This window comes from Pan paniscus, chromosome 20 (genome assembly GCF_029289425.2).
Source record: "Pan paniscus chromosome 20, NHGRI_mPanPan1-v2.0_pri, whole genome shotgun sequence".
Classification (NCBI taxonomy): domain Eukaryota; kingdom Metazoa; phylum Chordata; class Mammalia; order Primates; family Hominidae; genus Pan; species Pan paniscus.
The window spans coordinates 43,941,432-43,964,325 of record NC_073269.2 but is presented as its reverse complement, the minus strand read 5'-3'; the positions used below and the strand labels follow the sequence as shown (position 1 = coordinate 43,964,325).

The 22,894-nt window shown below is 41.6% G+C and overlaps 2 protein-coding genes across 13 annotated transcripts in view; one reads left to right on the top strand and one right to left on the bottom strand.

Moving 5' to 3' along the window:
- Positions 1-1,005: 1,005 nt before the first annotated feature.
- LOC100967834 (uncharacterized) lies at positions 1,006-19,445 on the bottom strand. Of its 12 annotated transcripts, none has more exons than XR_010110885.1 (5): positions 19,035-19,409; positions 17,118-17,238; positions 16,429-16,511; positions 12,822-12,917; positions 1,006-11,399 (listed from the first exon to the last, which is right to left on the bottom strand). XR_010110885.1 is itself a non-coding variant. In XM_055103138.2 (4 exons), exons 1-3 carry the CDS (start codon positions 19,443-19,445, stop codon positions 16,442-16,444), a joined length of 627 nt encoding a protein of 208 aa, XP_054959113.2. In that variant the 3' UTR covers positions 1,006-2,465; positions 16,429-16,441. The 12 variants fall into 12 exon arrangements, 5 of the variants coding, with proteins under 5 accessions (XP_054959113.2, XP_054959115.2, XP_054959114.2 ...); XR_008622022.2 differs by having other exon boundaries at positions 1,006-2,465; XR_008622020.2 differs by having other exon boundaries at positions 1,006-2,465; positions 12,822-12,920; positions 19,010-19,398.
- A 20-nt stretch (positions 19,446-19,465) lies between these two features.
- ZNF573 (zinc finger protein 573) overlaps positions 19,466-22,894 on the top strand; it is an 88,321-nt gene continuing 84,892 nt past the window's right edge. The window contains exon 1 of the mRNA XM_063600240.1: positions 19,466-19,675. The gene's annotated coding sequence lies outside the window, so the exon portion shown is untranslated. The remainder of the gene's footprint in view (positions 19,676-22,894) is intronic.

Here is a 22,894-nt window from a genome sequence, read left to right as displayed (position 1 = left end):
CGAGACCAGTCCTAGCCAGGGCAGTTACCAGCACGGTCTCCGGAGGCCGGGATTCACCGAGGGTCCACCAGCAGGAAGAAACCCCAGGAGGAAGAAACCTCAGACAGATCGCCGGGGAGGCAGCGCGGGATCCCAGCCTCAGGTGTGCGCGGACAGTGCGCGGGTGAGTCTCCCCAAAAGTGGCGCCCTTGTGATGTCGAGGACAGGTCTGCCTGTGTGCCCGTGGGCTGCTCTCTCACCGGTGGCTCGTAGTCGCGGAGAGCAGGACCCGGCAGCTGCAGGGGCATATAGTGCATCTTCCTCTGACTGGTGTCAACTAAAAATCCTTAACAAAATGCTAAAATCAAGTACCCAAAGTCAGTGAGTAAGACTAAACAAAACAGGGGGTTGTGGAGTTAGATCTTTAAAAAAAAGTGCCAGGTGCTTTGGCTCATGCCTGCATTCCCTGTGCTTTGGGAGGCCAAGGTGGGTGGATCACCTGAGGTCAGGAGTTTGAGACAAGCCTGGCCAACATGGTGAAACCGCGTCTCTACTAAAAACACAAAAATAAGCCGGTTGTGGTGGCAGGCGCCTGTAATCCCAGCTACTCGGGAGGCTGAGGCAGGACAATCGCTTGAACCCGGGAGGCGGAGGTTGCAGTGAGCTGAGAGCAGGCTATTTCACTATAGCCTGGGCGACAGAGCAATACTCCATCTCAAAAAACAAAACAGACTATCAAAAAGTGACCTGCATTGGTCTGAGTCTCCTGCTATTTTGTGTATCACTTGTGGCCTTGTTGCAAGGGTGGGCGCCAATCACAGTGTAGCAAGGATGGGCAATGGAAATCCCAAAATATTTTACGCTACAGAAATTAAGGTAAGGATCACTACTAAATTGGAAAGTGAGGAGGCGTTATGGAGGAGAAATGTGCAATAGATTTCGTAATTTTTGGTACGAACTAGTAGAAGTCAGCCTAATGCTAAATCACACATGCATAAGGACACAAGCCAGTGTAGCAAAGCCTTAGAGAACAAAACAGAGAGTTAAACACTGCACACAAACAGCATTACACTCTCAATTTTATTGCTTTGATTACTTGCTGAAATAAAAAATACCAACATATGACAGATCAACATAGGAAATGATTTTGAAAAGAATAAAACTAAAAAAATTCAAAAGTATAGGCAAAAAAAAAAAACAGATCAACATTCTCCAGAGAAATGAACAGAACTCAAAATTGACACAACATAGTACTCATAATGTGCAAGACACATTTCAAAATTATTCAGCATAGAAAAACAAAAAACTGTGACTTATTCTGTTTTTGTTTTTGTTTTTTTGAGATGGTCTTGCTCTGTCACCGAGGCTGGAATGCAGTGGCACCATCACGGCTCACTGCAACCTCTGCCTCCCCGGTTCAAGTGATTCTCATGCCTCAGCCTTCTGAGCAGCTGGGATTATAGGTGTGCGCCAGCAAACCTAGCTAATTTTTGTATTTTTAGTAGAGATGGGGTTTCACCACGTTGGCCAGGCTGGTCTCGAACTCCTGGCCTCAAGTGATTCGTCCACCTTGGCCTCCCAAAGTGGTGGGATTACAGGTGTGGGCAACCACACCCGACCAACTGTGGCTTACTCTTGAGGGAAAAGACAGACTATAGATGTTAACTCCAAGATTACTGAGACATTGAAATTGTTAGATATCAACTTCAAAGCTGTTTTAACTATAGTCTATGAAATTAAAATCTAAATATCCCATAGGAAATATAATCGGAGAAAAAGAAACCACATAAAGAACAAAATGACAGTTGTAAAAGTGAAGAATACAATTTCTAAAATTGCTGGCTGAGCTTATAGCAGAATGAAAATGACAGAGGACAGAGTCAGTTAACTTCAGAAATCTACATATATTATTTAAGCTGAAATTGACAGATAATAGAGGTTAAAAAATTTAATGAAAGACAGCTTCAGGGACCCTGTGTGAAATACATTAAAATATATGACTGGAATCTGAAAAGAAAATGAGAAACTGAAGCATAAAAACACCTAAGGAAATAATGCTGAAAGCACCCCAAATTTGGTGAAAGACATAATCTGGTATATTTTAAAGAAGCCCCGTGAATGTCAAATAAGATAGATGAAAGGAAAACGATGCCTAGAAACATAATCAAGTTACTGAAAAATAAACATGCAACACTCTTGATAGCAGAGAAAAATGAAACATGACCAGATGCGGTGGCTCATTCCTATAATCCCAACATTTTAGGAGGCCGAGGTGGGCAGATTGCTTGAGGCCAGGAGCCTGAGACCAGCTGGGGCAACATGGAGAAACCGTGTCTCTACAAAAAATTAGCCAGGCGTGGTGGTGTGTGCCTGTAGTCCCAGATACTCAAGAGGCTGAGACAGAAGGAATGCTTGAGCCCAGGAGGTGGAGCTGTAGTGAGCCATGTTCACACCCCTGTACTCCAGCCTGGTGACGGAGTGAGAGCCTGTCTCAAAAAAAAAGAAAGAAAAAGAAAAATGACATATTATATTCAGAAGAACAGTGATTGAAATGATTACATATTGCTCAGCAGAAACTGTGGAGGCCAGAATAAAGTGAACAAGACATTTAGAGGGCTAAAAAGAAAAAAAAAGACAGTCAAACTTGAATTTCATCTTCACTGAAAATGTCATTTGGGAACGAAGGTGAAATAAAGACATTTTCAGATAAAGGAAAATTAAGATGATTTGTTATCAGTGAAACTGTTCAGAAATAAATACTTAAGGAAGTTATTCTCTTCAAGAATAAAAAACATCAGAAAAGGTAAATGTCTACCTGAAAAGTAAGAACATTTATTCCCCTCTTAAATTCAGTTCCTTGAGGTACAAAGTTGTTGGTTTGAAATCTATTTTGCTTTATAATGTAAGCATTTATAGCTATAAACTTCCCTCAGCATTCCTTTTGCTGCATCCCATTAAGTCTTGGTTTGTAACAAGTGTTAAAATTAGAATATTTAAGTATTACTTTCCTGAAGATTTTTAAAAAGCTATTCTGTATCTCATATTTCCATATGGATTTCATGATCAGGACATCAGTTTTTGTAAACAAGCCAGTGAGATTCTGCGTGGTACTGCCATTGTAACAATATCCATTTTTCTGATACATGTATCTGTGATCTTTCAATTTATTTAGTTCTGCTTTAATTTCTTTCATAATTTCATTATCAAAATACATGAAAAAATTTCATCTTTTTTTTGAGACAGGGTCTGGGTCTGTTGCCCAGGCTGGAGTACAGTAGTGCAATCAGAGCTCACTGCAGTCTCAACCTACTGGGCTCAAGTGATCCTCCCACCTTAGCATCCCAAGCAGCTGGGACTACAGGTGCTCGCTATGCTCGGCAAATTATTGTTTAAAAAATTTGTTTTTGTAGAGACAGGGTCTTCCTATGTTGCCTAGGCTGTTCTCAAACTCCAGGGCTCAAGAGTTCCTCCCTCCTCTGCCTCCCAAAGTGCTGGGATTACAGGTGTAAGCCACCATGTCTGACCTCTTTTACGATGCCTTTCAGTGTGTAAGCCTTGCCTTTCTTGTTTCTTTTTTTGAGACAGGACCTCACCCTGTCTCCCAGGCTAGAATGCAGTGACATGATCATAGCTCACTATAACCCTGAATTCCTGGGCTCAAGTGATCCTCCCACCTCAGCCTCCTGAGTAGCTTGGACCACAAGTGGGTGTCACCCCGCCCAGTTGATTTGTGTATTTTTTGTAGAGAAGGGGTTTCACCATGTTGCCCAGGCTAGTCTTGAACTCCTGGGCTGAAGCAATCCACCTGCCTTGGCCTCCCAAAGTGCTAGGATTACAGACATGACCCACCACGCCTGGCCCTTGTATTTTCTTATTAAATGTATTCCTAGGCCAGATGCGTTGGCTCATGTCTGTAATTCCAACACTTTGGGAGGCAGAGGTGCGTGGATCATTTGAGGTCAGGAGTTTGAGACCAGCCTGGCCAACATGGTGAAACCCCATTTCTACTAAAAATACAAAAATTTGCTGAGCGTGGTGGCAGGCGCCTGTAATCCCAGTTATTTGGGAGGCTGAGGCAGGAGAATCACTTGAACCCAGGAGGCAGAGGTTGCAGTAAGCCGAAATTGCACCACTGCACTCCAGCCTGGGTGACAGAGAGAGAGACTTGGTCTCCAAATAAATAAATAAATAAATAAATAAAGTTATTCCTATTTTATTCTTTTTGATGTTACCGTAAATAGAATTTTCTTAATTTTTTTCATATTTTTCACTGCAAATACATATAGAACCAATTTTTGTATATTGATCTGATACCCTGCCACCTGATAAAGTTGTTTATTAGCTCTGATTTTTTGTATGTGGATTTCTTAGTTTCTCCTATATGCAAAATTATGTCATCTGCAACAGAAATGGTTGACTTCCTCCTTGTAATTCAGTTCCTTGAGGCACAAAGTTAAGTTGTTGATTTGAGATCTATCTTCCTTTATAATGTAAGCATTTATAGCTACAAACTTCAGGCCAGGGCCTGTAGCAAGATGTTGAATAGAAGTGGTGAGAGTGGACATCCTTGTCTTATTCCTGATCTTAGCTGAAAAGCTTTCAGTCTTTCGGCATTAATGATGATATTAACTATGTTTCTTTCAAAGATATCCTTTGCCAGGTTGAGGAAGTTCCTTCTTTTCCCTGTTTGTTGTTGAGTGTTATCATGAGGAGTTGTTGGATTTAATAAAATGCTTTTTCTGTATCTATTGAGAAGATCATGTGATTTGTGTCCTCTGTTCTAGCCTTAAGATGTGTTACATTAATTGATTTTCATATGTTGAACCGATCTTGCATTCCTGTGATAAATCCCACTTGGTTATGGTATATATTCTACTTTATATGTTGCTGCATTTGATCTGCTAATATTTTGTTGAGGATTTTTGCATATACACTCATGAGAAATATTGGCCTGTAGTTTTCACTCATTGTGATGTTTTTGTTTGGTTTTGGTATCAGAATATGGGCCTCACAGATTGAGTTGGGAAGTGATCCTTTCTCATATTTGTGGAAGAGTTTGTAAAGAACTGATGTTCTTTTAACATTTGGTAGAATTTACCAGTGAAGCCATTTGCACTTTGGTTTTTCTTTATAATTTTTTTTACCACTAATACAATCTCTTACTTTTTAAAAGATCTACTCAGATTTTCTATTTCTTCTTGATTCACAGTGGGTAGTTCATGTCTTCCTAGGAATTGCCTTATCTCATCTAGGCAAATTTGTTGGCATTTAATTCACAATATTCCTTAATTATCCTCATTTCTGTAAGGTCAATAATAATGACTCTCTCATTCTTTTAATTTTTTTATAGTTTTTTTTGTTGTTGTTTTTGTTTGTTTGTTTGTTTGTTTGTTTTTGAGACAGGGTCTCACTCTGTTACCCAGGCTAGAATGCAGTGGGGCAATCATAGTTCACTGTAATCTCAAACTCCTTGGCTCAAGTGATCCTTCTGCCTCAGCCTCCCAGGTAGCTGGGACTATAGGCATGCAACATCATGCCCAGCTAACTTTTTAAATTTGTTTTTTGAGACAGGGTCTTGTCACCCAGGCTGGAGTGCGGCAGTAGCATAATCCTAGCTCACAGCAGCCTAATCTCTTAGGCTCAAGCCATCCTCCCACCTCAACCTCCTGAGTAGCTGGGACTACAGGCGCAGGTCATCATGCCCAGCCAATTTTAAAATTTGTATTTTTAGTAGAGACAAGGTCTTGCTATGTTTCCCAGGCTGATCTTGACCTCCTGAGCCCAAGTGATCCTCCTGCCTCAGCCTCCTAAAGCATTGGGATTAAAGGAATGAATCACTGCCCCCAGCCTTATGTCATTTTTTAATTTTAGATTCAGGGGGACATGTGCATGTTTGTTACATGAGTATATTGTGTAATGATGAGGTCTGGGCTTCTAATGATCCTGTTGCCCAAACAGTGAAGATAGTATCCGATTGGTAGTTTTTAACCCCTTGCTGCACTGCCTTCCTCCCTGCTTTTGGAATCCCCAGTGTCTGTTCTTCCCTTCTTGTGTCCTGAGTATCTAATGTTTAGCTCCCACTTATAAGTGAGAACATGCAGTGTTTGGTTTTCTTTTTCTGTGTTAATCTGCCTAGGATAATGGTCTTCAGCTGCATCCATGTTACTGTAAAAGGACGTGATTTCATTCTTTTTTACGGCTGTGTTGTTTTTCTTTAGAGATAGGTCTCACTATGCCGCACAGGCTGGCCCCAAACTCCTGGGCTCAAGCGATCCTCCTGCTTCAGCCTCCTGAGTCCCAAGTAGCTGGTATTTCAGGCATGCACCACCACATCTGGTTTGTTTGCACTCTGAATGTTAGTAACTTGAGTGTTCTCTCTTTTTTCTTGGCCAGTCTAGCAAAAAGTTTAATTTTGTTGATTTTTTTTTAAAGCAACTGTTGGTTTTCTCCATTTACTCTATTGTTCTTCCATCATCTGTTTATTTCTGTACTAATCTTTATTATTTCTTTCCTCATGCATGGTTTGAGTTGTTTGCTCTTCTTTTTCTTGCTTCTTAATGTGGAATGTTAGGTTACTGATTTGAGGTCTTTCTTCATTTTTAATACATATTTGCATCTGTAAATTTCCCTCTTAGCACAGCTTCAGCTGCATCCCATAAATTTTGGTATGCTGTGTTCTCATTCTCATTCCTCTGAATGTATTTTCTTTTTCTTTTTCTTTTTTTTTTTTGAGACAAGTCTCGCTCTGTCACTCTGTCGCCCAGGCTGGAGTGCAGTGGCGCAATCTCAGGTCACTGCAACCGCCGCCTCCAGGATTCAAGGGATTCTCCTGTCTCAGCCTCCCGAGTAGCTGGGATTACAGGCACACCACCACCATGCCCAGCTAAGTTTTGCATTTTTAGGAGGGACGGGGTTTCACCATATTGGTGAGGCTGGTCTCAAACTCCTGACCTCAGGTGATCCACTCGCCTTGGCCTCCCAAAGTGCTGGGATTACAGGCATGAGCCACCATGCCCAGCCTCCTCTGAATGTATTTTCTAATTTCTCTTGGGATTTGTGTTTTGACCAACTGATATTTAGAAGTATGTTGTTTATCAAATATTTGTGAATTCTCCTTTCTCATTTCATTCCATTGTGGCTGGAAAGTATACTTTGTATGATTTCAATCCTTTTACATTCATTAAGACTTGTTTTATGGCCTAACATATGATCTATCCTGGGGAATATCACCTGTGCAAGTGAGATAAGTGTATATTCTGCTACTGCAGAGTGGAATACTCCATAGGTCTACACTTGAGAGTGTTAGTCATAATTTCTATTTTCTTTTTCATTTTTTGCATAGTAGCTTTATCCATATGAAAAAGGTTAAGTTACTGTTGAATTGTCTATCTCTTCAATTGTCAGGTTTTGCTTCATATATCTGGGTCTCTACTAACAGATGATATAGATATATATTTTTTTGTTGTTGTTTTGTTGTTATTTTGAGACGGAGTGTTGCTCCATCACCCAGGCTGGAGTGCAGTGGCGCAATCTTGGCTCACTGAAACCTCCGCCTCCTGATTCAAGCAATTCTCCTGCCTCAGCCTCCAGAGTAGCTGGGACTACACAGGTGTGCACTACCACGCCCAGCTAAGTTTTGTATTTTTAGTAGAGACAGGGTTTCACCGTGTTGGCCAGGATGGTCTCCACCTCTTGACCTCGTGATCCGCCCGCCTCAGCCTCCCAAAGTGCTGGGATTACAGGCGTGATGATATATGTTCTTAATTGTTATATCTTCTTAATGGATAGATCATTTTTTTTTTTCATTTTATTTTTTGAGACAGAGTCTCACTCTGGTGCCCAGGCTGGAGTGCAGTGGCCCGATCTGGGCTCACTGTAACCTCTGCCTCCTGGGTTCAAGCAATTCTTCTGCCTCAGCCTTCCAAGTAGCTGGGACTACAGGCATGTGCCACTATGCCCAGCTAATTTTTGTTGTAATTTAATAGACTCAGGGTTTTGCCATGTTGCCCAGGCTAGTCTCGAACTCCTGAGCTCAGGCAATCCACCCACCTCAGACTCCCAAAGTGCTAGGATTATAGGAGTGAGCCACCGCGCCCAGCTTTTTTTTTTTTAATTAATTTATTTTAGAGATAGGGTTTGCTCTGTCACCCAGGCTGAAATACAATGGCACGATCATAGTTCATTATAACTTCGAATTCCTAGGCTCCTGCCTCAGCCTCCCAAATAGCTGGGACTACAAGAATGCATCACCACACCTGGCTGACTGTAAAAATTTTTTGTATAGATAGGGTCTCACTATGTTGCCAGGCTGGTCTCAAACTCTTGGCCTCAAGTGATCTTCCTGCCTCAGCCTCCCAAAATGGTGAGATTACAGGCATGAGCCATTGGGCCCATCCTAATCATTTATTGTTATAAAATGTACTTCTTTTCTCTAATAACAGCTTTTGTCTGGAAGTTACTTTTTTATTTCTTTTTTTGAGACAAGGTCTCACTCTGTCTCCCAGGCTGGAGCACAGTGGTGCAATCACAGCTCACTAAAGCCTCGACCTCTCAGGCCCAAGCAATTCTACTCAGCCTCTCAAGTAGTTGGGATCACAGGTATGTTCCACCATGCCCGGCTAAATTTTTGTATATTTTTGTAGAGATGGGGTTTTGTCACATTGCCCAAGCTGGCCTCAAACTCCTGGACTCAAGTGATCCAACTGCGTTGGCCTCCCAAAGTGTTGGGATTACAGGTGTAAGCCACTGTGCCTGGCCTGGAAGTTACTATAAAAATAAGATTTACATCTCACCTTTTTTTTTCTTTTTCTTTTTTTGGAGACAGAGTCTCCTCTATTGCCCAGGCTGGAATGCAGTGTCATGATCTTGGATCACTGCAACCTCCCCTTCCAAGGTTCAAGGGATTCTTGTGCCCCAGCCTCCCAAGTAGCTGGGATTACAGGTGTGCGCCACCATGCCTGGCTAATTTTTGTATTTTTAGTAGAGACAGGGTTTCACCATGTTGGCCAGGCTGGTCTCGAACTCCTGACCTCAAGTGATCCGTCCACCTTGGCCTCCCAAAGTGCTGAGATTACAGGTGTGAGCCACCATGCCCAGCCACTTTTTGTTTTATAGACAGAGTCTCACTATGTTGCCCAGGCTGGTCTCAAACTGGACCAAGTGGATCAAGTGATCCTCCAGCCTTGGCCTCCCAAAGTGCTGATATTGTAGGTATGAGCTACCACACCTGGCCTCTGACATTTTTCTGTTCATTTTTCTATATGTCCTTTTTTCACCTCTATGCTTCCATTCTTGCTTTTATTTGCATTTAAATACATATTTCCTAGTGTACCCAATTTAATTTCTTTTTCTTTTTTTTTTTTTTTTTTTGAGATGGAGTCTCGCTCTGTCACCTAGGCTGGAGTGCAATGGCGCGATCTCGGCTCACTGCAACTTCTGCCTCCTGGGTACAAGTGATTCTCCTGGCTCAGCCTCCCAAGTAGCTGGGACTACAGGCATGCGCCACCATACCCAGCTAATTTTTTTGTATTTTTATTAGAGACGGGGTTTACCATCTTGGCCAGGCTGGTCTCCAACTCCTGACCTCAAATGATCTGCCCACCTCGGCCTCCGAAAGTGCTGGGATTACAGGCATAAGCCACTGTGCCCAGTCCCCAATTTAATTTCCTTGTTTTTTTAACTATATACTTCTTGAGTTACTTTCCTAATGGTTTTCCTGAGGATTAAACTTAACACCTAAATTTGTACCAATCTAGATTAGATTAATACCACCTTAATAGTCATATAGCCAATGAAAACAAACAAATCTTCCATTACCAAAACAGGAAAACTATATACTATTTAAAATCAAAAGATTTAAAAAAAATACTATAAGAAATGAAAGAACAACATACATCAGAATTAGAAAAACTCAAAAAGGAAGTGACAGAACTCAGAAATATGGGAGAGATAAAAGAAGTAATTTCAGAATATTAACCTAAAAAAACAAGAAAACAAATCCAACACACTCATATTGGACAAAAAATGTTTTAAATGAAAATGAATAAATATATGACAAGTATCTGGGAGAAAATAAATAACTCACCAAACCTATGTTTATTATTATTTAGAGTTTTATGTAAGTCTTATAATTGGCTGGGTGCAATGGCTCAAGCCTGTAATCTCAGCACTTTGGGAGGCTGACCAGCTTGGGCAAAATGGGGAGACCATGTCTCTACAAAAATAAAAAAATTATCCGGGTATGGTGGCACAAACCTGTGGCCCTAGCTACTTGGGAGACTGAAGCAAGAGAATTGCTTGGGTCTAGGAGCTGTGATCGCACCACTGCACGCCCTCCTGGATGACGGAGTGAGACCCTGCCTCAAAAAAAGTCTTATAATTAATCAAAAGTTTTAACTTTCACAAAATTAAAAACAGACAAAGTTAAATCAGATCACGGATCCTAATTAATCTTAGAATACAATTGTAGTTCTTAATGAATGGCACCTTATGTGATCAGATTCCTCATAACATACTGACTTCATATCTTGTGACCTACCTGCTGCTCTTGAAACACACAACACTCACAACCCCTTCAGGGCCTTTGCATGTGCTGTTTATTCTTCTTGCTATGCTCTTCCTCATACAAGTTGACCCTCAAACAATACAGGTTAGGGGTGCCAACGCCCTGTGCAGTCAAAAATCCATTTTTAGCCTTTTTTTTTTTTTTTTTTTTTTTTGAGACAGAGTGTTGCTTTGTTACCTAGGCTGGAGTGCAGTGGCACGATCTGGGCTCACTGCAACCTCCACCTCCCAGGTTCAAGCCATTCTTGTGCCTCAGCCTCCCGAGTAGCTGGGATTACAAGCATGCACCAGCACGCCCAGCTAATTTTTGTTTTTTTTTCAGTAGAGATGAGGTTTTGCCAAGTTGGCCAGGCTGGTCTTGAAATCCTGGCCTCAAGTGATCTGTCTGCCTCAGCCTCCCAAAGTGTTGGAATAACAGGCACAAGCCACTGTACTCAGCCTCATTTATAGCTTTTAAGTTCCATAAAACCTAACTACTAATAGGCTACTGCTGACCAGAAGCCTTACTGATGACATAAGCAGTCGATTAACACATATTTTATATGTTACATGTAATTTACACTCTACTTTTACAATAAAGTAAGGGAGAGAAAACGTTAGAACGTTAGTAAGGAAACTGTCAGAGGCTGTGCACAGTGGTTCATGCCTGTAATCCCAGCACTTTGGAAGTCCGAGGTGGGAGGATCACTTGAGCTCAGAGTTTGATCTCGGAGTTTGAGATTAGTCTGGGCAACATAGTGAGACCGTACTTCTACTAAAAAAAGAAAAAAAAATCAGAGAAAATATATTTATTATTCATTAAGTGGAAGTAGTTCATCACAAAGGTCTTCATCCTCATCATCTTCATGTTGAGTAGGCTGAGAAAGAGGAGGAAGGTGAGAGGTTGGTTTTGCTGTCTCGGGGTGGCAGAGGCGAAAGAAAATCCACAAATAAGTGAACCCACACCGTTCAAATCTGTGTTGTTCAAGGGTCAACTGTATACTCAAATGGCCTAAGCCCTTACAATTCACCTCTCTGATCAAATGCCTCCTCAGAAAAACAGTTCTTGACTTTACACCTAAATTTGCCCTGTTATTGGTTAGTTTCCTTCACAGTATATTTGACTACGTGATATTATTTATCTATTTGTTTACATGTTTATTTTATATCTTATCTAGTATACTATTAACTTCCATTTTATTTGCTGGATACAGGAATGAGTATATTTTAAGGCAATGGAGCCACATATATAAATACAAGTGAACAAGAAGATCTGGAAATCAGTAGGGTCCAAAATACAGGTAAAATGATCCACCAGGAGGGATCATTCCCATCACTGAAATTGGGAGGAAATATGAGAAGAATAAGAAGTGAGTGGTTAACAAAGAGATACTATCTCACACCAGTTAGAATGGTGATCATTAAAAAGTCAGGAAACAACAGGTCCTGGAGAGGATGTGGAAAAATAGGAATGCTTTTACACTGTTGGTGGGACTGTAAACTAGTTCAACCATTGTGGAAGACTGTGGCAATTCCTCAAGGATCTAGAACAAGAAATACCATTTCACCCAGCCATCCCATTACTGGGCATATACCCAAAGGATTATAAATCATGCTGCTATAAAGACACATGCCCACATATGTTTACTGCGGCACTATTCACAATAGCAAGGACTTGGAACCAACCCAAATGTCCAACAATGATAGACTGGATTAAGAAAATGTGGCACATATATACCATGGAATACTATGCAGTCATAAAAAAGGATGACTTCATGTCCTTTGTAGGGACATGGATGAAGCTAGAAACCATCATTCTGAGCAAACTATTGCAACGACAGAAAACCAAACACTGCATGTTCTCACTCACAGGTGGGAACTGAACAATGAGAACACTTGGACACAGAGTGGGGAACATCACACACCAGGGCCTGTCATGGAGTGGGGGTAGGGGTAGGGGTAGCATTAGGAGATATATCTAATGTAAATGACAAGTTAACAGGTGCGGCACACCAACATGGCACATGTATACATATGTAACAAACCTACACGTTGTGCACATGTACCCTAGAACTTAAAGGATAATTAAAAAAAAAAAAAGTGAGTGGTTAACTAAGGTGAAGGTGAAGGTGAAGCTCACTGGGTAGCTTATGCAGAGTATTTATCTTCCTTATAAATCACACGCCTTTTCTCTGCTGTGAATGGAGATTTCCAACTAACATCCCAAGTGTATGTCTCTTCCCTGACCACACAGGTTGTTATTTACACAGATGGCTTCCCACAGTCAGACTTATTTTTACCTGTACACCATCTTCCTTTTTCTTCCCTTACAATCATCCAGGGCTCTTTTCCTTGCTCCAATGATGTAATTACATCTGGCTTAGAAAAGTCATGTCCTGCTTACAAAGAAAAAAAGGCCACTTGGATATAGAAACATACTTTGCTGTCAAAATTACAATTGTAATAAATCAAGGATCAAAATGAAACTGAATAAGGTTTTTGAGAGGATGAGGAAATTAAAGAACAAGAAATCAGTTAGGTTGCGTAAGGATTTTAAATATAACCTACACACCCATATCTTTTTTTTTTTTTTTTCCTGAGAGTACACATAATACCATGGTTGAAAATACAGACTCTAGAGCCTGGTATCAGTTCCTGCCTTTACCACTTCCCAGCTATGCATAACCTTCAGCAAGTCATTTAAATCCACTGGGCTTTAATATTCTCAACTGGAAAATGAGGATATAATAAGATTGTCGAATTTAATAAGGATTAAATTGGTTGAGACATATATGTGAAATGCTTAGAACACTACCTTTAATAGACACAGTGTTCACTACTAAGGTTATTATTGATATTGTTGTTTTATTAAGAGTATACAAGAAAAAATATTTATAGGATATTCATTCCATTTAAAATGTAATGTTTATAGATGACAACTTTAAACCACAACTTTCAACCACGAATAGGTTAAAATTTGCTTAGGAAATAGAATGTGTTTGCTTCAGTTTTAAATGAATTCAATTTATCTAATCCAAAGCTATATACATTATAAAGGTTCTTTTGATAATTAGAGCAATTCAGGATCCTATGTCAAGGTAATCTGCAAGTGGATCAGATGCTATAATGGAGTATCCACAGTAATTCAGAGCATAAATAAATAGGAAACCTGGATCCTTTTACAATGGTTATATAATATAGGCTGCTGAATCCTAATCTAGCCCTTCCTTATAAAAGAAGAAAGACAACTGTAACTATGACCAGAGAAAAGTTTGAACATCACTGAGGGACAGGGAAGATGAGTATGTCTAGTGAAGCTGTCACTTCCTACCCAACAAAGCCCAAACCACTTCTTATGGGAAAAGGGAAAAGAAATTTAACTAGTCTCTTGAAAGACAGCCCTAAAAATCACAGTGAAAAATCATCCTAGAGAGCAGATTCAAAGTTATCCTAAATTGTCTGAGGCAGAAAACATACCAAGTTACTACAGTTCTCCATCATCACATCCCAATACAAGGTCTTCTGAACATGGTCGAGACATTCCCACTCCTGCTGCGAGAAGTCTATGGCCACATCCCTGAATGTCATTGATGCCCGAAACGGCAAACCCATAGTGTTACTGGAGAAATTAAAGGAATACTTTCAAGATGGATGGAGGGGAAATAAGGACTGTATTGCAGGAAGAGAGCAATGTAACAAGCATGTTGTCTACAAATTTACAGTATGAGGGGGACTGAAGTGGAATGTATACATATTTTTGAAAAAGACTGCTGGCATATAGAAAACTATGTGGCATACTCTAAAATACTTGCACCATTTGGGAATAAATAGAATAATAATGTTTGCCTATGAAAGTAAACAGTGAATATAAGCATAATGTCTGATTGGTATCTGCCATATAAATTTTTAAATACATATGAGTTGCTGGGGAAAATTTTTGCTTTTAAGAGGAGCAAAAAATTTAATCAGATATTTTCCCCAAATGAAGTATAAAGTCTCATTTGATTATTATTATTTTTAATAGAGACAGGGTCTTGCTGTGTTGGTCAGGCTGGTCTTGAACTCCTGGTCTCAAGCAATGCTCCCATATCAGCCTTCCTAAGTGGTGAGATTACAGGTGTGAACACCTGGGATTACAGGGATTACAGCACCTGGCCTTGATTTTAGAAAATAGGCTTTACATAAAATTAAGAATTCTCTCAAGCATTAAATACTTCATTACATCGGATCTCACCATAAGCATTTTTCTCTTGTTTTGACAAATCCATGTATTTTGGGGGCACATGAGAATTATATCTTAGGGCAATATCAGACTTAGTTGTTTACAATGCAGTTAGGATACACAACATTTTTAAGGTCTTCCCCAGTTCTAGGATTCTGTGTTCACTTGCTACTTATAATGACATTCTCTTTTGTGGCTCTCTACCATCTCTCACTGAGCACCTGGCTTGCTATATAGGTTACCAAAGATCCCCATCCCCTAGTATTACATGCTTGTGTAATCTCCTTCCCTTGCACGTGGGCTGAACCAAGTGACTTGCTCTTAATAAGCAGAACAGCTACAGTGCTGAAATGTTACTTCAGCACTTTTTCTGTATTTCTCTCCCTCTCTTGATGTCTCATTTGCTCACTGATTAAAACACAGCTACCATGTTTTAAGCTATTCTATGGACAGACCCACATGACAATAAACCAAGAGCAGCTTCTAGGCAACAGCGAATGAGGAACTAAGACTGTCAGTCTGAAGCCTGTGAGAAACTGGATCCTGTTAACAACTAGTTGAGTGAGCTTAGAAAAAGATCCACCCCAAGTTAAGCCTTAAGATGACTGCAGTCCTGACCAAAACCTGGATCTCCTTGTAAGAGATCAAGAGCCAGAGAGGCAAGCTAAGCCATGTCTGGATTTCTGATCCAAAGAAACTGTGAGATAAATGTTTGCTGTCTTAAGCCATTAAGTTTTGGTCTAATTTGTTATGTAATAATAGATAACAAATGCATTGAGTTAAAGAATACTAAGGAAGGATAATGAATTATATACATGTCATCTAAATTTAGTAGGTTCCATCCAACATCAGAATAGTCCTGATATTTATTCCTGAGGGGTTTCTTGCCAAAATCCATAACCTCCAAGTTTGCAAGTCCCCAGTCATTTACTGAACCACACAAAGCATGAGATTTCACCCAATGAATGACTGAGTTTGATCATTCAATACCAAATTTCCATCTTCACTTCCTGGAAATCTCCAGTCGGTGATAATTTAAGTTTTGTTACGGATGGTCAAATACAACCATTGACTCTATCTTACCAAACTAGACTTGACCCAAAAAGCACAAATCTTTACTTAAAAGGACTTAACTCCACCACTGCCCTTGATAGAGGGCTCTTAAGATATGCTGAATAATTTGCTCAGTAATTACATGAACAAAGGAGGTTTATAATGGGACATATTGGGTGGATGCTGGGAACTGGAAGAATAAGAGCTGGAAGCATGTTATTTGATGAGCCTCTCCTGGTAGGAAATTTCAGGAAAATTAATAAAAATACCTTCATGATCTAAAAACACACACATATTTCTTTTTTTTTTTTTGAGACCAAGTTTCGCTCTTGTCCAGGCTGGAGGGTAGTGGCACAATCTTGGCTCACTACAACCTCTGCCTCCCAGGTTCAAACGATTCTCCTGCCTCAGCCTCCTGAGTAGCTGGGATTATAGGCATCTGCCATCATGCTGGGCTGTTTTTGTATTTTTAGTAGAGACAGGGTTTCACCATGTTGGCCAGGCTGGTGTCAAACTCCTGACCTCAGGTGATCCACCCACCTTGGCCTCCCAAAGTGTTGGGATGACAGGCCTGAGCCACCGTGCCTGGCCAACACACACATATTTCAACAAGGAGAAAAACGTGAACTTACATGGGCCATGGTTTTAGAACTGCAAGAGTAGATCAGTCCTCAGGGTTCCTCTACCAGAGAAGCACAGATCCAGAAAGCCAGAGCTGGAGGAAGAAGAAAGACCTTGAGACCAGTTTTGCATTAGTGTTCCTGACAGACCTTAAGTTACTTAATATTGCTGTGATGCTCTTCCATTCCAGGTCTCAAACTATTTCCCATCATACATAATTCGGGCAAATTGGGGTTCTGGATAAATCTATTTCCTCCCCCAAATCACAGAGGTCTCCACTGAACAAAGTCATAGAAGAGAAGCATTTCTGGGGCCAGGCATGATGGCTCACGCCTGTAATCCCAGCAACTGGGGAGGCTGAGGCAGGAAGATCGCTTGAGGTCAAGAGTTCAAGGCCAGCCTGGGCAACATAGTGAGACCCAGTCTCTACAAAATAAAAATCAGCTGGGCATGATGGCGCATGCCTATAATCCCAGCTACTTGGGAGGCTGAGGCGGTAGGATCGCTTGAGTCCAGGAGTTCAAGGCTGCAGTGAACTATGATTGTGCCAGTGCACTCCAACCTAGGTGACAGAGCAAGACCCTGTCTCTACAAAAACAAAACAACAACAAAACAGAGGCATTTCTGCATCACAGACAAACTATGATGTTAGCAGGGAGGTTTCTGGCCACTGTATTATTTTGGTGAGGCAGATGTAGACCTGAGATTGGGCAGCAGGGTCCTGGTCTGAGTAGATCCTCTTCTTTCCATTCCCATCTTACAAGATTGAAGGCCCACATCGTCCAGAACTTCTTCTGTGGCTTTTGAACTGAGCAAAGACACTGGAGACAGAAAGGCAGCATTTAGTATTTTGGATCTGACAAAGCTTACTAGATATGGCAGACCATCGTACATGTAAAATGGGAAGCTATGAAAAATACTTAAGGACACAGGAAATATTTCAGATATATTGTCAATAGAAAAATCAGGTTGGCCAATATAATCATTATTATAAAACATACGACTATCAATACAGAGAAGCAGACGATTACTGAAATCAGTAAACAAAAATTTGGAAGGTTATATGGCCACCTATTAACACTATTTTTCTTTTTGTTTGACCTTGATTTTAATTTTTAAAGCCTTGTTCATAATTATTCCAATAATAACAATAGGTTAACTTGAAATACATGTGGGCTTTTTTAGTTTTTGTTGTTGTTGTTGTTGTTAACAGGAAGATGTTCCCCCAAAAGAAAGGGACTTGAGACAATGTCTTTGTTCTCTACATTTACGTTGTTATACTAAATGTCTTATCTTTTGTTTCCTTTGGATCCTATTATCTGAACTTACTTGATCATTTCTTCTCAGGTATGACAGAATTCTGTCTTGAAAAAATGGGGAGTAGTCCCTGAGTAATCTTTTGAATAAACTGATGGCCGTCACCACACAGCTTTATTTCAGATCTTCTGGACAAAAAGGTTTATTTTGTTTCTAAGCCTGTCAGATAAGTCATGTCCCCTCAGACAGCTTCTGAATTATTATTATTTTGTTTTATTTTTATTTTTGAGATGGAGTCTCGATCTGTCGCCAGGCTGGAGTGCAGTAGCCGGATCTCGGCTCACTGCAAACTCCACCTCCTGGGTTCAAGCGATTCTCCTGCCTCAGCCTCCCGAGTAGTCCCAGCTACTCGGACGGGGCGCACGCCACCACGCCCAGCTAATTTTTGTATCTTTAGTAGAGATGGGGTTTCACCATGTTGGCCAGGATGGGCTCGATCTCTTGACCTCGTGATCCGCCCGCCTCCGCCTCCCAAAGTCCTGGGATTACAGGTGTGAGCCACCACGCCCGGCCGAATTACTTTATTCTATTTATAATACTTTCATTTTGCATCTAACCTAATTAGAAGGAAACTGAGCCACGAAAGTTAGAGCACAAAATCTATTTATTGCCATAGATTCAACAGGATTGGTATAATTTGTTCATATCCTGTTGTGATAGACAGACTGAAGTGTATTTCCAGCGAATTCACGAGGTAGGATCACACACTGCCTAACACATATTAATCCTATTCAGATATTATCTTCACTGACAGATAATAAACATTTTAAAGGACGCAATCATGTCTTTTTAGTAACTGTATTGTCCCAAATACTGCAAATTCCAGAGTCACCACAATGTAGAACATTTATGATCTTACCCTTCAAGGCTCCACTTGCAAGTACACCCTGCCGCAATCCCCAGGAGGGAATCCTATCCTAGAGTCTATTTGTTACCAGGACCCCATCTCAGGGCAATTCCTGATCCATAATTCCCATCCTAACAGCAAGTCCATACCTTCTTGCTGGAAACTCAGGTAGGACTCAATATCTGATTTCCTGGATGGGACCATTTCTCTGTGGCAGTCATACTTGACTGAGAGTAGGACAAAGGAAACAGCAGGGAAGGGTTGCTGACGCCACGGAGCCACAGCAACGCACGCTTTGCAAAGGACACGCACTGCACATCCAGGTTACACAAGGTCGACCACGCACCCCTCACAGTCCCACAGCTGCACCCACGTCACACAGGCACGCCCGGCCCTGTCGCCGCTGCGCGGTCTCTCACACTCCCCACCTGTCTCCCAAAGATGATCCCCCACCTCGGCAGCTCCAGCACCCCCGGGCCTGAGGAGGCGGGAGAGAGCCCGGCCCGCGCCCGGGGCCTCCGCGCTCTGAACGCCTCCAGGAGCCCCACTCTCACAGCCATGTAGGGTGCCACGTGGGCTGCGGGCTGGGGCTGTAGGGGCTCCCGCAGCGACCCACGCCGCCTTCTTGCTCAGGTGACTGCAGGTCACTCGCAGCGCGGAGCCAAAGGTCCAAGTTTTCTCCGTCGTCAGTGGGAAACGTAGTCCACGACGGAATATCCAGACCCGCAGTCCCTGTCGGGAAATGAAGTCTAGGGGCGTTAAAACCTCTGAGAAAAGCGGTGGTGACCACGGCGACCGCCCGCCACGCCCACCGCCGAGTCCCGGAGGCTTCTGGGAGTTGCAGCCTGGGCTAGGAGTGCGCATGCGCAGAGCGGCCAACCCTTGAGGGAGCGTTTCTGACGTTAGGTCAAGGGCGGTGTTCCTGTGTTCTTAGGGCCCCAGGAGGCGAGTCTGAGTGGAACCTGGCTGGGGTAGGCTGAAAGGTGATTTCGACGCTCTTCTGAGGCCTCAGACGTGTGTGATGACTGCCCTGTAGAATCAGTGCTGTTACCCCGAGTAACAACGCGCGCTTGAGTTGGTATAAACTCCTGAAGGTAGGTTTATAATGTACAATTCTGTACGCTTGTGTAATACTTTTTGTATTTTGCATGGATGGGCTTTGCTGCATTTTAAAGCCCATAGACTGGAGAAACATCTTTCATTGGTAATGCCTGGTCATGAGATCCCAAGACAGTGAAGATAAATTGTGGCCAAACGCCCAAAATCTGGGTAGAAGGTGCTGTCAGAAGAATTGAGCCAGGCGTGGTGGCTCATGCCTGTAATGCCAGCACTTTGGGAGGCGGAGGTGGGAGGATTGCTTGAGCCTGGGAGTTCGCCACCAGCATGGGCAACATAGCAAGACCCTGACTCTGCAAAAAATAAAAAGGTTCGAACCTGTGGTCCCAGCTACTCAGGAGGCTGAGGTGGGAGGACGGCTTGAGCCTGGGAAGTCGAGGCTGCAGTGCCACTCTAACCTTGGTGACAGAGGGAGACCTTGTCTTAAAAAAAAAAAAAGAACCAAGGTTGTGTTTATATGTATTTATGTTCATGAGGACATTGAGCAAATGGGAAACGTACTCATCAAAGGATGCCTATGTTTTAGTCATCAGCATTATTACGTATTTTAAATATGTAATGCATACATAGAATAACAGTTCAATAGGTATGAAAAGGTTTAAGTAAAAAGATAAGCAGCCTTTCCTTCCACATATTCCAGTCATACAGTAGCTAACCTTAGAGTCAACATTTTTATTTTGGTATATATCCTTCCAGAGAAGGTATTTTTATATAAAAATATGCACATATACACACACATACAAATGTATTTATATCCATATATAATTCCAAATATACATATATGTAACATGCATATATTTCGGGGGAACCAGCCCCCAATATTTCAACGTAGGTTCTTTTCCATTTTCCCTAAGTGTTGGCCGGTGTGAGAAATAAAGAGAAAGTGTACAAAGAGAGAAATTTTACAGCTAGGCCTCTAGGGGTGACATCACATATCAGCAGTTTCCGTGATGCCCCTGAGCCACAAAACCAGCAAGTTTTTATTAGGGATTCTGGAAGGGGAGCGGATGTACGAACAGGGAGTAAGTCACAAAGATCACATGCTTCAAAGGGCAATAAAAGATCACAAGGCAAGGACAAAATTAGAATTACTGATGAGGGTACGTGTCCCACTATGCATGCATTGTCTTGATAAACATCTTAACAGGAAACAGGGTTCAAGAGCAGACAACCAGTCTGACTAGAATTTACTAGGCTGGAATTTCCCAATCCTAGTAAGCCTTCGGGTACTGTAGGAGACCAGGGAATATTTCAGTCCTTATCTCAACCACATAAGACAGACATTCCCAGAGCGGCCGTCTATAGACCTACCCCCGGGAATGCATTCCTTCCCCAGGGTATCAATTATTAATATTCCCTGCTGGGAAAAGAATTCAGCGATATTTCTCCTACTCAAACGTCCATTTATAGGCTCCCTGCAAGAAGAAAAATATGGCTCTATTCTGTCTGACCCTGCAGGCAGTCAGACCTTATGGTTATCTCCCTTGTTCCCTGAAAATCGCTGTTATTCTGTTCTTTTTCAGGGTGCACTGATTTCATATTGTTCAAACACCCATGTTTTACAATCAGATTTCATATTGTTGAAACACACGTTTTACAATTTGTACAGTTAACACAATCGTCACAGGGTCCTGAGGTGTCATACATCCTCAGCTTACAAAGAGGACGGGATTAAGAGATTAAAGTAAGACGGCATAAGAAATTATAAAAGTATTAATTTGGGGAACTAATAAATGTCCATGAAATCTTCACAATTTATGTTCAGAGATTGCAGTAAAGACAGGCGTAAGAAATTATAAAAGTATTAATTTTGGGAACTGATAAATGTCCATGAAATCTTCACAATTTATGTTCTTCTGCTGTGGCTTCAGCCGGTCCCTCCGTTCAGGGTCCCAGACTTTCCACAACACATATATAAGTACATATTTCGTTTTCTTCATGTAAACATAGTTCCAAATCAGTACGTAAGGAATGTCATTTTCAACAATGCCAAAGGCCCCAGTATGGCTGCATCCTAGTTTAAGAAACATGCCTTCTCCTACTGTATATTAAGGAATTTCCTATGTTTCCTTCCTTTCTTTCTTTTTGAAACAGAGTCTTGCTCTGTCTCCTAGGCTGGCACTGTTGCAATCCCAGCTCACTGCAACCTCTGCCTCCTGGGTTCAAGCTATTCTCCTGACTCAGCCCCCCTAGTAGCTGGGATTACAGGCATGCACCACCACACTTCGCTGATTTTTTTGTATTTTTTAGTAGAGACGGGGTTTCACCATGTTGGCCAGGCTGGTCTCAAACTCCTGACCTCAAGTGATCTGCCCATCTTGGCCTCTCAAAGTGCTGGGTTTATAGGCAGGAGCCACTGCACCTAGCCCCTATGTTTTCTTAAAAGCAATGCTCCAAACAATATACTTGCGTAAACATTAGTTTACATATTTGTACGTTTTTATATCAATTCTCAAAAGTAGATTTGCTATGTGCATTTTAACTTGTGACATTGACAAATTTCTCAGCATGATTGTACCATTTTACATTTTCACACCAGTGTGTATCTGTTTCCTGAACCAACAAAATTCATTTTGACCCAATTCTTTTTACTCTAATAGTCCATTTTCTCTTAACCTGAAAAGTCATCTCAAACAGTCCTTTTCCCTGTAAATCAAGGCTCAATAGAGATTCCACACCTTTAATTTTTTTGCCTGATCTCCCTTACAAATAGGACAACACTAAAATAATATTCATTTTAGGTTTGTATGCTTAGCAAAATGAAATTTCAGCCACAGACACTTTTCCAAAATTATTTTGAGTAGCTCAACTTCAGACCATGCATTAAACTAGACTGAGAACATGATTTAGTGCCTTATTTGAAGTTTGAGTTTTATAAAACCATGCATGATGGATACTGAAAGCTCTGAAATGGAAGTAAAAATGAGTTGGAGCCAGGCGTGGTGGCTCATGCCTGTAATCCCAGCATTTTGGGAGGCCGAGGTGGGTGGATCAGTTGAGGTCAGGAGTTCAAGACCAGCCTGGCCAACATGGTGAAACCCCAACTACTAAAAATACAAAAATTAGCCGGGCGTGGTGGCAAGCACCTGTAATCCTAGATACTTGGGAGGCTGAGTCGGGAGAATCACTTGAACCCAGGAGGCAGAGGTTGCAGTGAGCCAAGATCGTGCCACTGCACTCCAGCCTGGGTAACAGAG

What these genes read in the sequence shown, in the direction of transcription:
- LOC100967834 (XM_055103138.2), bottom strand. Translation starts at nt 19,445, where the DNA reads ATGCGCACTCCTAGCCCAGGCTGCAACTCCCAGAAGCCTCCGGGACTC. An exon ending in GGATCATCTTTGGGAGACAG is followed by an intron (nt 17,239 to 19,009) that starts GTGGGGAGTGTG and finishes TTCTGTCTCCAG; the next exon opens with TGTCTTTGCTCAGTTCAAAA. An exon ending in ACCCTGCTGCCCAATCTCAG is followed by an intron (nt 16,512 to 17,117) that starts GTCTACATCTGC and finishes TTCTTCCTCCAG; the next exon opens with CTCTGGCTTTCTGGATCTGT.